General features: G+C 37.1%; 1 protein-coding gene across 6 annotated transcripts in view; it reads right to left on the reverse strand.

The window, feature by feature from the left end:
• Positions 1–2,082: 2,082 nt before the first annotated feature.
• Positions 2,083–15,207, reverse strand: part of PHLDB2 (pleckstrin homology like domain family B member 2) — a 129,081-nt gene continuing 115,956 nt past the window's right edge. For all 6 annotated transcript variants that reach the window (XM_082654338.1, XM_082654340.1, XM_082654339.1 and 3 more), the window contains 5 exons: positions 10,657–10,747; positions 9,478–9,624; positions 7,422–7,641; positions 4,494–4,579; positions 2,083–3,889 (listed from right to left, as the gene is read on the reverse strand). In XM_082654338.1, the coding sequence (XP_082510464.1) occupies positions 3,749–3,889; positions 4,494–4,579; positions 7,422–7,641; positions 9,478–9,624; positions 10,657–10,747 (685 nt within the window). In that variant the 3' untranslated portion in view covers positions 2,083–3,748. The remainder of the gene's footprint in view (positions 3,890–4,493; positions 4,580–7,421; positions 7,642–9,477; positions 9,625–10,656; positions 10,748–15,207) is intronic.

Raw genomic sequence — 15,207 nt, forward strand, 5'->3', positions numbered from 1 at the left:
CTGTCGGGGAGGTGCGGTGTGTGAGTTTGGGATGTTTTGAGCGACCTCTGTAGGCTGCTTTCTCGGTGGGTAGATACCCCAGGACTGGAAGCGAGGAGAGTAACCCCACCCACCGTTCCTAGATAGGAAACCATCTCATCATCCCGATGACAGTACGGAGCTGAAACATAAAGTGCTAGACTTGCTGCGTTACAAGTAGTTCTCACCCCCTGACAGTTTTGACCTGTACCGGAAATGGTTTGAAGATCTGACCTTAATCCTGCTTGTATAAACGCCTGGAGTGGAATCGAACTTTCGCCGCTCCTTCGCCCTTTTAAAGTTTGTTTTAGCTCTTTGTATGCCTGACTGTTGAAATACTCTGACCCCTGTCTCATACTATACGCAAAAATAAATTCCAGTAGATAAACGGTCTCAACAGAAGAATAAAACCGGAATAGTTCTGTTCACCCTGCTCCTAGAAATGATAAGAAAAAATATATAATTCCAATAAAATTGGCCAACAGCTGTGATAGGCAGTTCATATATGTAAACATGATGATCAACCTCACTAACTGAAAAATTGGAATTAAAAAAATAACCCATGCCATTTTTCCTACCCATCAGATTGGCAAAAGTTAAAAAGAACAACTATTGTTCTTTTTAACTTTTTTCCGGCAAGGAAGCTGGGCAATGGGCACTCATGTATGGTTGGTGGGAGGGTATACTGACAAACTCTTTTTGTCAAGTAACCTGACCACCTATGGCAATTTAAAATATGCATCATTTTCAATGCCCTTTGACCCAATGGCCCCAATTTGTGACTATCCTATAGAAAATACTAGTTTATAAGGATGCATATTATCTACTAGAGCACCATTTTTAGAGGCAAACAGAATAAAAAAATGGAATGGCCAATTTAAAAAAATGGTTGAATAAACTGTGGTACAAGGCTTTCTGGATTCCTGCTCTGACACCCTTCAAAGCAATTCTTGGAGGCCTCAAGCATCAACAAGTAAGGACTAGTTTTTTGTTGTTGTTGTTTGTTTTCTATTTAAAACTTACTGTAGCTGGTTTAATACTGGATACAGTGAATCCAGCCTATCTTTGGAGTCTTGAGAACCTGTCCTATTAGAACACACCAGAAAAGCTGGATAAATAAAAACTTAATAGATCTCTTTCTTGAGAGGTGTATTGCCAGAAACACCTCCTTGACAGCTGCTTGATTTAGCAACTTTCTCCAAAAGCTGCTGAGCTATTTTGCTAGTTCTCCGTTAAGTCTGTTGTAGACTCTAAAGTGACTAAAATCACTAAGGTGATGCCCAATGCACATCACTTCAGCATCCTTTGTATCTTAACAATAAACACTTCTCCCTATGGTTCTGGATATTTGCAAATATTCCCAATCATTCCTGTCCCTGTTCTGTCCCTTTATTTTTGCAGGTCTTCTTTCATTTTATGTGCAGGAAAAAAAAAATCTTACTTGTTCTCCTAGTGGGAAAGGCACTGCACAAAAAAAGCAGGGAAACCCATGGACCATCTTCTCCATACACCTTCATCAGTATAACAAATCAGGAAAAATTGTAGCTAGAGTCAAGTGAAGATGCTTTTACTGACAGCAATGGGCCTGAAGTAGACATATTTGTTTCCGTTAACCTACTATCAATGTTGCCTTCATTGACAGGTGTGAAAGGACATACTGTAGAGGGCAGTTTCTTCCTCTGAAATCTGCTGCCTTGTTCAGGGAAACAAATGATCTCCCCACCAAGTAAAGCCTTAGAACTTTAACTTCATACCTGCATGATTTTTTCCCCATCAGAGAGAAGGATAGGTAAACACAGTCCTTCAATCCCCAGTAGTAATTGCATCTGTGCAATTAGACAAAAAGATGTCAGGTTTCTCAGGGGTTATCTCATTTTGTTAGCAACAGGAATGTGTCCAGAGATATTTCTGATTACTTCAGTTTATAAACTACAAGTCATAATGTTAGCACACAACAACCTTTATCTCGATTCTACAATGGACTTTTGCTGATTAATCCATCCCCTGTCATGTAACCAATGGGTGACTTCCTAATGAGAGATGAGTTTATTTTCAAATGTGAAATCTGGTCAATATTTTAATCCAAACTCAACATATTTTAACACACATATTGGAAAGGTTTACTATATCATGCAAGGCATAAAGTTGATTAGAATATCTTTACAATCCTATGAAGAGGGTAAAGTACAGTTCAGAAAAGTTATATCTTTACATTAACCAACAAAAGTTTAGCAATTGTGTTTCACTCTCATTACAGGGTTTAGGGGTGCTCTCTGAAAAAACAGATTATAAAAATGTCTTCTGCAATTGTGATTTTGTCCTTCACTGTTCAAGTAAAATCATGTGTCATCCAGTTGCAAAATCTTATTATTGGCAACATGTATACAAACCACTGCAAATAAAAAAAAAAAAATTGTACCCAGGCAGGCCTGACAAAGATTTTACAGACACTTCTAATCTAATCATTTCGCTTGTACTAGTAAGTAATGTCATTATTTTCTGCTTCTATTCTTTTGCCAAAGTGTAGAGAGAGTACATTCATACTTACAAACGCACACAACATGACAAACCAGGATAAATGGCATTTGAAAATCATTATAAAAGGACTTTCCTGAAGTCATTTCATTCAACAAAAATTAATTTAACTCTAAAAAACAAAGGCTAATTGTAAAGAAAATACATAATAAAATAGTACATTACAGAGTACATTAAGTTGAACTTCATTTGCCTTTTAATGGAATCACAATACTTCTGTAAATAAGGATTTTAATTGGTCTGTTCTTTGGTGAAAACAGCTGTATTTCATAGTTATGTCATGTGAGGCTGCAACAAAGAGAAATCAGATAATATAAAGAAAATCAGCTACTGGTTGCCTTTATTCTCAGTACTGGGAATGGAAAAATCTTCATCAAAATAGCTCCTAAGTATTCTCTTTATTTTAAATTGCCCAATGTGACAGAATGTCTAAGACTGCTTCTTCCGAAAACACACAGCTTTTTGTTCTTCTTTTACAAAGAGTAGTTTGCTATATATGTACAGTAGCTTATGCTGGTAGTGATTCTTCAAAGTCAACTTCCTGGGCACTTGTTGGCATCAAAGTACCATTTTAAAATGTAGAATAACACTAACTGCAGTTCATCACTTGAAACTACTACTGTTAAACAAAGGTGATATCAAGTCTTTGGTTTTGGTGTAGTACTTTAAAAGTAGGGCCAAACTCCTCGTACAATATATTCCCTTCCAAGCCCTTATTTGCTTATATTTATAAAATAGCATTCAGCAAAATACTCCTTTTTCAAAAAAGCCAGTTGATTACCAGTAAAGTCAATGCCAATGATTTGGGTGCTAAAATAATTTCATATTTTCCAAGTACATATAGACATTTGTAAACGGTTTAGTTTATTTCACCAAAATCAACAATTGATAAAAAAGAATTTATAAGAAATGTTCCTATAAGTGATGCTATTTACGAAAATAGTGTTTTCTTTCTCCTAGGTGCTTCAATTCTTTGCTATTTATGATCAAGCTTTGAGTTATTTATGCTCAAGCTTTGAATTAAAATCCCTTCTTTCCCTTTTACAAATGACTTCCTGTTTATATGAAAACAGTTCTGAGTATCCATAGTTAAAGGGATGGGTCTCTTGGGTCTTTCCACCTGGTGTTGAATATGGCTTTATTCTTGTAAGAAATTATTGCAGTCTGCCCTGAAGTGGACTATTGCGTTAGTTCACTACAACAAGAAGTGAGTGTAACCTTCCGCCCCAGTAACTATAACATCCATCCAGATCCGCATGGCTTCTGGTGATGGGGCCACCATATAGTAGATTCTGTCATGCGTCTTGACGCTAAAGGTAAGTAATGGATTAGGACTCTAAAAAAAAAGGAAAAGAACATAAAATAAAATCTTGAAATTATAATATTAAATATAACACAGAGATATGTGAAGGCTTCTATGTAGCTATTACTTCTGTTCTAATGTAACCTATTCCCTCGCCCTCAACACCTTTCTCAAGATTGACCATATTTCTGGCCTTTCTGCACAAGAACTCTCACAGTGAGCTCACCAGTAGTTTTAGCAGCTACTTGAAAAGCTCCAGCAGGGTATCTAGCTGATAGTGGGTGCTCTAAAAATAGCTCAATAAATGTTATTCTTAGCCCTACTAAGATGTTTCCTTATGATCTTCCTCGTAAGTAGGTAGTAGCTCCTTCTTAGAAGCCTAGCAAAGAGTTACTTGGCAGCGTCTCCCAAACCAATATATCCAGAATATTTTCTCATTTTGTCATGATTTATTTTTTCACAAAAAGATCAGCTGCACTAATTACTTTACTTCCATGTTTACTTTTCCAGCACCATTCTGATCATATCTACCCATTATGTCAGAATAACAAATCGAAATTAATTAGAATTCAAAAAAATACCTTTTCCCTACTTAATTATGCATTCAAATCGTAGGAATCTGAAATTCAATGTTTACCTTATTAGCATTCTTGAGGTGATCATAATAGACTTCTTCAATGGCTTGAAAGTATATTACTCCTTTTAATTTAGCTTCATGCTTGTCTGCAATGGTAGATGAGTGTTAAAACAAATACTTTATCACCACTGATGGACAGGAAAAATTATAATGTCATTATAACTATCATCATTAAAATATTTATCTAGCATTTAAATTATCTAAGATTAATTAAGATAACCTAGGTTAGTACATTAGCCACACTCTATCCTGAAAAAAGAAAAAAAAAAAGGTTGGAATTAGCAACCCTAAACAAAAGAGACTAAGTGACTTTACTCAAGGCTCTTCACAAATTAGCAGTCAAAAGGTAACCCAGAATACTGACTGTCAGGTTAGCACACAAAGTGTAAACACCATTGACATCAAGATAAATTATTTCCCCACATTCTCCAAGATAGTAGTTGTAATGAAAATATTAATATGCAGCTCTGTTGCAATGAAATTTGCAACAAGTGTGTTTTTGATTTCTAATTTAAAATAAGATTCTACTTATGTTTCTTTCCTATCAAATTTCTTGTCTAGTATACTTGATATTTTATCCTGTTCTCAACAGAGTTTCATGTCAATAATTTAATGTCCTTTCAGTGCAGCGTTTTCCAAACCACTTCCAAAGATTTCGTCAGATTTGCCATAAAAACCAAACAGAGCATAAAACAAAACAAAAACAAACAACCAAACCACCGACCAAACAGCGTCACTCTGTGGTGCCTAATAACACCAATATGTTCTTGAGACATTTTGTAACTTAAACTCTGCAGGGATGATAACACATGCAAGCACTTTAAAGAATCTCAAAATGATGGATGAGGATACAGAGAAAGAGACTATCATACCCTGTTGGTGGAAATGCAAATGAGAAAGTCTCTTTTGGGAAGTCAATTTGGTCAAACATACACAATGAAAAATGCCAGAATTCTTACTCAGCAATTCTGCTTCTAAAACTGTATGGTATAAGACCTACTCATGCACGTGCACGTGCATTTGGGTTCGTTAGAGCACAAGCTGCAAAAGATCTGCTGGAGCTTTAATAGGGAACTGATCTAATGCTAGACCAGCCGTACACTGCGATCTACACAGCCACTGAAAAGACTGAGGTAAATCTGCAAGTGCTCAAAGAGAAAAACCTTGAAATACTGTTGTGTGAAGAAAGGTATGAACAGAGTGAATAATTTGGTCCTAACTGTATTAAAGAAGAAAGAATACCTATATGGACTGAAACATACATGAAAAGGAATGGAGAAAGTCTGAAAGGATATTTCAGGCTTAACAGTGTTAGAAAAGGTAGAACTTTTGTGATGGGAAGAGACTTACTTTCATTATATAGACTTAGTTCCTAGGGAAACTCTGTTTTAATTAATACCATGTTTGGTGGGTTTCCACCAGTTTCTGTGAAAGAGGAGGTCAATGTGTCTCTCAAACATTTGGTGGAAAAGGTCCTGCAATAATGAATTCATGGGAAAACAATAATACTTTGTTTTTTGGAAACAGAGGTAAAAAAAAATCTGGAGATAAAAGTAAACCTTGTCAGTGTTTCAAAGCAGGCAGAAAACTGGGGAAGAAAACTTTTGTTTGTAGGGGACTTCAGATATGAGGAAGAATCTGAAAAATACAAGCTTAAGAATGAAATACAAATCCCAGAGAAAAGGAGCAGAAAAGAGTGAAGCTGTTTTGTCTGAGTTATTTTAAAATTTTATTTTTGGAAAATTCTGGCTCAGGTTGTCTTTGGAGACTAGCATGTAGCGAAGTTTTGTTTATGCATTTTGCAGACACTAAATTGGCATTTATTACATAGGCATCTTTTCTATTGTATCAACTAAAGAGACTGTCTCTGGATTCTTATAAAACCCACGGTCAGAAAGCCCAAGAGAGACAACCTGTGAGGGTTAGTAGACCATTTACTTCAGGCCACTCGCCCCTGTAGCAACTGGAACCCCACCCAAAGAGCCCCTAACTGAAAGGCATGCACCCCCTGCCCTTTCCTCACCCCGATTCTGGGGCTCCGTTGCCACTGTTTCCTTTCTTCCACATGCTTCTTGGTTGCTCACACCCCTATTCATAAACATACCCTGACCTCACACTACAGATTAAATGACTGGACTGTTATTTTTTATTACCTTGATACACTTGGTAACAATTCCCAACAATGCTCATAAATGCTGATACAGTCACCCCAAGGCAGGGTCTCTTCATAACCTCTAGTCTGATTCTCCTCTTACTCAGCAGTTGAAAAGAGGGCAGAGCTATTCTTATGCTGCTAATGGACATATTTCATATGTGATCTATGTGTAAATAAGGGGCTTCTTAATAAGTAAACCGGTTACACAAATACTCCTATATTTATAGAAGATTCAGTAGGGTATCGTTCTCATAATCCATCATTTAAAGAATCCAAAAATATTCCAGTCACTTAATAAATACTTATTCACTAGTTCACTGATAAGCTTCACTCTCTGTGCTGAAATTGTCATTCTAGTATATAAACTACAATTGAATGACTGTCAGTTAAGCTGCCTAATTGTGTGTGACTTTAGAGCATATGACCATAGAGAAATAAATAGAAACCTTTTTTTTTCTGATTTCACGGTTTAAAAGATAATATTTTGGTCTAAAAAATAAATTCCATTTAATATTTATTTGGGCTTGAGCTTATTTCAGAACTAGAATAGACTCACACTTTTTAAATAACATAATTTTTATTATTTCTAGAGGAAATTCATATCTGGTGGACCATATAATCTGAATAGAAAATAATATACATCTATCAAGCTAATATTGCCGTTAATTCTATTACTTATCACTCTAATTATTTATTCTGAATTTCATTGCCTTTGTTCTTTAACAGAGAATTCCTGATTTGAATATATCACTCAGATTTTTTTTATCGCCCACCTGCATAATAAGAGAAGGTGCGCTTGTTCCGATCAAAAACAAACCAACGTTTTTTCCAAGTTTTAATTTTTCCACCCATTTTGATGAGGAATCCTCTGCAGGTCTTCTCTGTGATTGACACATGATAACAGGTATCAATATTGTGGCCAGCAGTCTCCACGTGGCTGCGCAAATCAAAGTCTTCCTTCCGGATAGGCAGATAACGGGTCAGAGGTCGAGCCTGGAAAAGCACAAGCCCATCTCATCTATAGCTAATTATTTGTTTTGTTTTAGGTCACAGATGTTTACAAGTGAAAGTGAACTGAAAAGCCTAAGTGTTAAAATGTCCATGTGATTATGAGAACTTAAGCTAAACATTGTCATTTGGAATCTAAAAAGAGAATGGCATTTTAAGAAGGATGCTATGGTATGGGGGGGAAAATGTGGATAAACTCAGGCCAACAGATTCTATTCCTTGAAATGGCCAGATGAGAAAATGGAAACATGTCGTTTACCTTAGCTTTAACAGAGGTACTTAGCACTTAAAAACACAGGGAAATAAGGCATGAAGTTATCTGGGCTGCTCCTTACAGATGAGGCCTCCTCCTCTGTAACGTATCCAGGAGTTCTCCCTGCCACAACTCAACAATAGTTCTCCTTAAATAACCGCAGACATGACACAATTGACTGAACATTATTTAGTAAGTCCAGCCCCCGAGGATGTATGTACATGTCGGCTTGCATACACCCTGTGATAGAAATTGAAGGCAGAGATGGATGTTTTGAAAAGTGAAGCTAAAATAAGGTAAGAAGTGGAATCAAAGCTGTACCCAATGAACTGTCCAGGACGAGACACTGAAGAGATGTACATAGATGTCTTTGATTTTACTATGGCCGGAGTAGAGGTTCATCGAATCTAGGAAGCACATATTGCCACGGGTAGTATTTCTAAAATAGTCTTTTATTTTATCCTGTTAAATAACCCCACCCCTTTGCCCTGGGGGAAAATAACCTAATCATACACTTGGAAGCAAAAGTTATAATTGGGATTAAAATAGAATTGTGCCTTTTGGTTTTGGCTTCAGATATAAAACAGGCATGGGTGACCTTTACACTAAATCAAAATGTGACAGAGGTTTGGCATAATGAAATAAAATGAACAAGTTTGACTTTGTATTTTGCCTTTATTTTGCCTTTGATTTTGTGGTACTTTGACGTTAGACAGATGCCACAGATTTACTGAGCCCCCGAAGCACATGAGGCCTTAAGGCGAGTCTCCAACCGTTGTACTTCAGACTGCCAGCAACTGTGAGGAATAAGGGAACTGGTACCTTTTCCCATGAAGTCTAGTAAGCTTTGGTAAAACTGATTTGAACTTTAAATTACATAGCACTTAAAATTTTATTTTAGTTTCTCAGGAAACATACATTATGTAAGCAGTTCTAGTGACAAGAACAGAGACTCAGACTCTACTGACTGAGATAGGAAGTCAAACAAAGTGGATGGTTTTCCTGAGTTTTGCTTGAGTTCAGGAATCCTGTGCACATGTGTGTGGACTGATGCAGCAAAGGGGAAACGTGTGACAACACAGTGGTTAGGAAAAAAAAAACCCAAAACATGACCACCACCACCAAAAAACCGGGCTGGTAAAAGTATCCTGTTCTGGAGTGTTTGCTTCCAAAAGATGTCTTAATAGAATCCCTTCTCTTTCTCAACTGAGTTTGGGTGTTGTATTTGTTTTCAGTAATGAATCCAGCTGCATTTTCAAAGCTGCTCAAGAAGACATTCTCCTTTTAAATATACTACAAAAAAATGGGTAGAAGAAAAAGTGCCTCTCCAATCAAAATGTGCCACATATAACTAAAGAAAAATATCATTTTTTTAGTAGTTCCCAGTGGGTTTTGAAATAAACACACATTTTTTTTGTCCATTAATGCACATCTTTCTCTCAGCCATTACAGGTCAAGGGCTAATAGGCAGCACAACCAAAGGCATTCTCAGACATAGCATGACCGTCTTCTGAAAAACGACCACCAGGGGGCAACCTACTCCAATCCATCCAGATTGACCAACAAACCTGTGCCCTTTGTTTCTCCCTTATTTTTACTTCCTTTTCAATTAACTTCTGCCTCTGGCTGGTTTCTTCCTGCAATCGTTTTTCCAGGAGTTCTCGGCGTCGTTTTTCTTCTTCCAGAGCTCGTTTCTTGGCTTCCATTTCCCGTTCCTAAATATCATTATGCAGAAAAAATTTTCAGACATACTGGTTATACTTGAATGATTCCAATACGAAAACAAATAATTCTCACTATACAATTCCTGATTTTATAGCCCAGTATATATCTAAGACTAAAACACCCGTAATCACCATTCACAGAACTTTCAAAAGCATCCTGTGCAGAAATGCAACCACTACATTTAATTAAAAATGAAATATTAAGTGAAACACAGCTTGTGACTCTATTCAGTCATTTCATACTAATGACCCCATATATTAAAAACTCTCCATTTTTAATATAAAAAAGGCTCACTAACTGTGACCCAACACCAGTCACAACTTTTGGCCTTTCTTTGATGGCCGTAGGTCCTTCCAATTCCTGTTGTTGCTCTGTGGCTTCCTGGCCGACGGTCACAGAGGAAGTGCCCAGGGAAGTTAGAAGAGGAAAGGAGGTGCCCTTTCAGGCAGGATGCAAAGGCATTTGGGGAATTCCTAAGGAAGTTCAGATTCTGGCTTGAAATACAGTCACAATAACATGGGAGTTTTAATATTACAATAGTGTCTTTACCACGAACTGGCAAGGCAGAGAGAACACGTAAAGACCTGCCATTCCTCCTGTTCCCCGGCAGGCAAACAAAGGCGCCATTGAAGGCAAAATGTAATACAAAGCATTCATTTCAGTTTATGTCCACACAATATACATTTTACATCATGAAAAATGCTAGTGCAGTAAAGAGCCGAAGAGAACATCTCTCTAACACCCTCACTTCTCAGAAAGGAAAATGGGGCCAGTGGGAATTCCCTGGCAGTCCAGTGGTTAGGACTCTTTGCTTTCACTGCTGAGGACCTGGGGTTCAATCCCTGGCCAGGGAACTAAGATCCCACAAGCCATGTGGCACGGCCAAAAATAAAAAAGGAAATGAGGCCAAGAAAGGTGGAGTGACTACTCCAAGATCACGCTGCTTACTGAGGCCTGAAAACAGTTTCCCAGTGTCAAGTGCAGGGCATCTTGAACTACTACATGAAACATATTAGGCCTACCCTGGATTCAAGAAGCCTGGTCTTCTCTGCATGAGCTTGCTTCAAAAGTCTCTCCATTTCTTCTATTCGGGCAATATTTGAAGTGCTGGCACTGAAGAAAACACAAAAGCCTTTCAAGAATACTGCTTCTTACTGATGTCTCTTCAAACACACACACACACACACACACACACACACACACACACACACACACACGACAAGATCCAATACAATTTAAAGGATGTTACTTACAAGAATCACTGGTCTGAAGAGGCAAGTCAATTCAACTCTGAAAACTGTAGGTGAAACTTAACTTACCTCAGTTTTAAGAGATAAAACATAGGCGAGGAAAATAATACCAAATAAAGTGCTCTACTCATAAATAAACCAAAACCAACTCCTACAAACTGTGTTCTCAAAATGTCTCCTCCAAAGTCTAAAAATTTTGGCTTGCGGGAAGTCTTCCCGTTAGTTTAATTATTCAGGGATGCCAGACCAACAACACTCTCACCAAAGTTCTATGTAGATGACCCCTAAATTTGGAAGTCACTTTATTTGGTTTGGGATCATGTATCACCAGCTACTTTTTTGTTATGCCTTTTTGCTTGTGGACATTTTATTTCTTAAATGGTGATCTAAGATGGCCAGTTAAAAAAATGAATTCTCTTACAGGTGCGATAGAAGGGTAGTGGCCAGTTTTGCCAATAAAGCCCGTCCACCGTACGAAGGAGGAAACTGCATTAAGGGATTCAAGAGCTCCAAAAGTAATGCGTCTTGAGAAAGACATCACATAAACACGTGAGGGAAAAAACCAAAGGGAGTAAAAGCTGCAAGACCAGATAGGATAACTAACAGAGAAGGAGAAGAACTTAGAAATGTTTAACATTAAACAAAATATATTATTTTTCCCTTGTTTACATTTTATTTGACTATTCTGGAAAAAAAGGACGATGGCCTAAGTCAAAACTTATTTATTTGGATGTTCCAGCCATGGAGAACCACTGCTATTTCTCATGCGTGTTTATTTGCATAGTCACTTAAATGTATCTTCTTTTCTAGACTCTCTTGGCTATAGAGAGGCTTCTGTGCCTGTATCCTCCATAGCATAAAGCCTGGCACACAGTAGGGGTTCATGTTGGCTACACACATTCATATAAAAATTAATTCATATAAAAATGAATAAGATAATCATTAGTATAGTCTCCCTAAATCATATTGTTGATCAACTCAAACCTAGGATGTTTGAGGGCTAAGAGTTCTTTTGAAGAGAAACATGACCACAGTAATGTAGGACATATGGTTTATCTTAAAATCAGTACTGTGCACATATGTTTATAGCAGCTTTATTCATAAATGCCAAAACTTGGAAGCAACTAAGATATCCTTTAGTAGGTAAATGAATAAATAAACCATACTACATCCAGGCTATGGAATATTATTCAGTACTAAAAAGAAACGAGCTATCAAGCCATGGAAAGACATGGAGAAACTATACATGCATATTACTAAGTGAAAGAAGCCCATCTGAAAAGCTAAATACTTTATTACTCCAACTATATGACATTCTGGAGAAGACAAAACTATGGAGGCAGTAAAAAAATTATATTTTATATACTTTAAGAGCTACTTTGGTTATTTTGTTAAAAAATAATTAATTTTTATCCATGGACACCTACTTGTTCTCTATAGCTACACTTTTGCTATTGATTTAATATTTCCTTGACATGTAAACCACTTTTATTCAGCAAAATTATTGCTGCTCTATGATACTGTGTTGCCACTACCTGATACTTTTGGGGGGATCAGAACTGCACCTGCAGTGAAAAGCAAAAGCAATTGCTATAGAAATTTACGGTGAAGACTTGTCAATACAATGGCATGGAACAAATGAAATGCCATTTGGCTAGCACCTGTCATGCCAAGGGAGAGCCTGAAGTCACTGAAGATACACTTTGTAATGCATTACCTGTAGCACAAGACACTCATCATTGGTTTCTCCAGCCCACCTAAATTACAAGAGGAGCAATGCTTTCTCCCATTGCTCCAAATTCTGACCTTCAGAAGACAGGCACATTTCTGATCTCATATGTAATTACTGTATGATACTGAATAATACTGAATCACTTGGTCATTAATGGTATAAAGATGACTAGTTTTGGGCTTCCCTGGTGGCACAGTGGTTGGGAGTCCGCCTGCCGATGCAGGGGACACGGGTTCATGCCCCGGTCCGGGAAGATCCCGCATGCCGCGGAGTAGCTGGGCCCGTGAGCCATGGCCGCTGAGCCTGCGCGTCCGGAGCCTGTGCTCCGCAGCGGGAGAGGCCACAACAGAGAGGCCCGCGTACCGCAAAAAAAAAAAAAAAAAAAAAAAAAAGATGACTAGTTTTGCCTCCTTTCTCTACTTAGCCATATTCTATTTTATCAACTGAAGATTACTTTTTTTATGTGACCAACTTTGGTAAAAACCCATATTCATAAAGAAAAATGAAACTTCAGTCAAGGGTACAGGAATCTAAATAGCAGATTTAGTTTTCAGTGCTGAATAATACCTTTCAGCAAAATTTGAATTTGCTTTTTAGAATATTCACTTTAGGGGCAAAGCCAAAAACAGAAAAAGGAAGAAAAAAAAGCAAACAAGAACATTGTCATACAACAAACAAACAAATAAGCAAAACGCAAAACAAAATTCTCCATAAAAACATAAAACTTTTCCAAGACTGCCTTCAGCATACCAATGTTGCCACTAAATGAAAAGCCAGTGTCCCAGAATATTTATTTTCAATTCATTATCTCAAGCATTTTTTCAGGTTAAGCAAATTATTACTCCTTATAAAATGTCTAATCTTTCTCTATTCAAAAAGATTAGACTATCTGGTCTCTTTGACAGCTGTCTGCCCTCCTCTGAAATCCTCTGGTTTTCAGTATCTCTTCTGAAAGAATTCCCTAGAATAAAATGCAAACACTGGGTGTTGACTATCTAGGGTAGAAAGCAGAATACAAACCTTTGCCTGAAACGAAGGGATTAGAAGTATCTGAAATTCTGGTTGATGTATCTCTTAAAACCAAGCTCAGCCTTGGATGCCCTCAACCCCATACCCAGTCTTGTCCCCGCTCCACACACACACTGCTGGTGGGTAATAACTATAATGAGAGATCAACTTCCTTAACATTTTCTCAAAGCATGAACACAAGGTCAGGGCTTATTAGCAATAGTAATAAGAACATATAATTTTAGGTGGTATTCAGAACACTACACTCTATGAGCTCATTCAATAATTTTAGCAGAAAACAGACTTTATGCAGAATTGACCTTCAGCTGCTGTTTTCTAAGACCCAAGACCTGTTTTCTTAGCTTTATATTTGTGTACAGTGTAAGTAATGATGTTGAAAAAGCAAAAACACTGTCTGGCTCAAAGAACTTTCTGCTGGACACGAAAATGATGTCTCAACAAAAAGTGTAAGGCAAAGGTACCCACAACTCTGAGTAATTCGATAATTCTACCAATGGTTTTTTGTGACATAATAAACCACAAGACTAAGTTTATGTTGCTAGAACTTCAGCATGGAATTACCTCTTTAAAATGTGTATAATTTCAGGATATTTTAATACATAATTTTTTAAAAATCTAAAAAAAGAGAAAAATTTTTAGTTCTTTCTTTTTCTACCTGTCTGCAAAAAGTTCCCATTTAGGATGTGCTGTCATACTATACATGACAAACATTAGTTCCCTATTACCATTTTCCTGATGTTTATCGCATCATTTTCCTTCATAAAAATAGGTACAAGCTTATCTTAGGGCAGCATGAATTTTTTTTAGGTAGATGGCGGCACAGAAGAGAAATGCTTGTTTGTTTGTTTGTTTGTTTTTTCTCTCTCTGTCCCTTTTATTTATACTAGACCTTTTGTAGGCATCTTCTACTTTGGCTTCAATTTTTTGACATTCAGAGAATCTGACAGCATATTTAAATAAATACTATTAGTAATTTCTGACCATGGTGATTGGTTAGTTATCTATGACTGCTAGCAGCACTGGGTCAGTTCTCTGCGAAGTAACTATGGAAAATGATCATGGCCACATGTAGCTACCTTCCAGGAATGATCACTCTGCAATAATGCTATCCTCTTAATGTGGCACATGTAGTGGAGTCAATTCTCATTTTCTACCTTTGGAAACCATTTAAAGAAAAAGTAAGTAGGTGAACAAATAAAATTAAATTAAGATTTTGGTGGCCACTGTGCTTAAGTCTCTAGACCTAAACTTCTAATGCTTGGTAAATCTAACTGAAGTGTCTCCCTTTAAGGTAATTTCCTGTACTCACTGCTGCACTGCTGCTGTTACCACCTTTAAATATGAGAGATGGGGTTTGAGGAGTGATCATTTGAAGGGATGCATATTTACTTTCAGTTTTTGGTGGGGATGAAGAGGCAGGGGGCAGAAAATGGAGCAGAAAAAGCCACCAAGATAGGAAAACTATAATACAGAGTGTATTTATTTATTAAAGATGGCTCAAAAATAGACAAAAAAAATGGTCAAGCTATCAGGAGTTCACCACAGGAATACTGCTTTAAAAT

The sequence above is a fragment of the Grampus griseus genome (genome assembly GCF_964374135.1).
Source record: "Grampus griseus genome assembly, chromosome: 5".
NCBI lineage: Eukaryota > Metazoa > Chordata > Mammalia > Artiodactyla > Delphinidae > Grampus > Grampus griseus.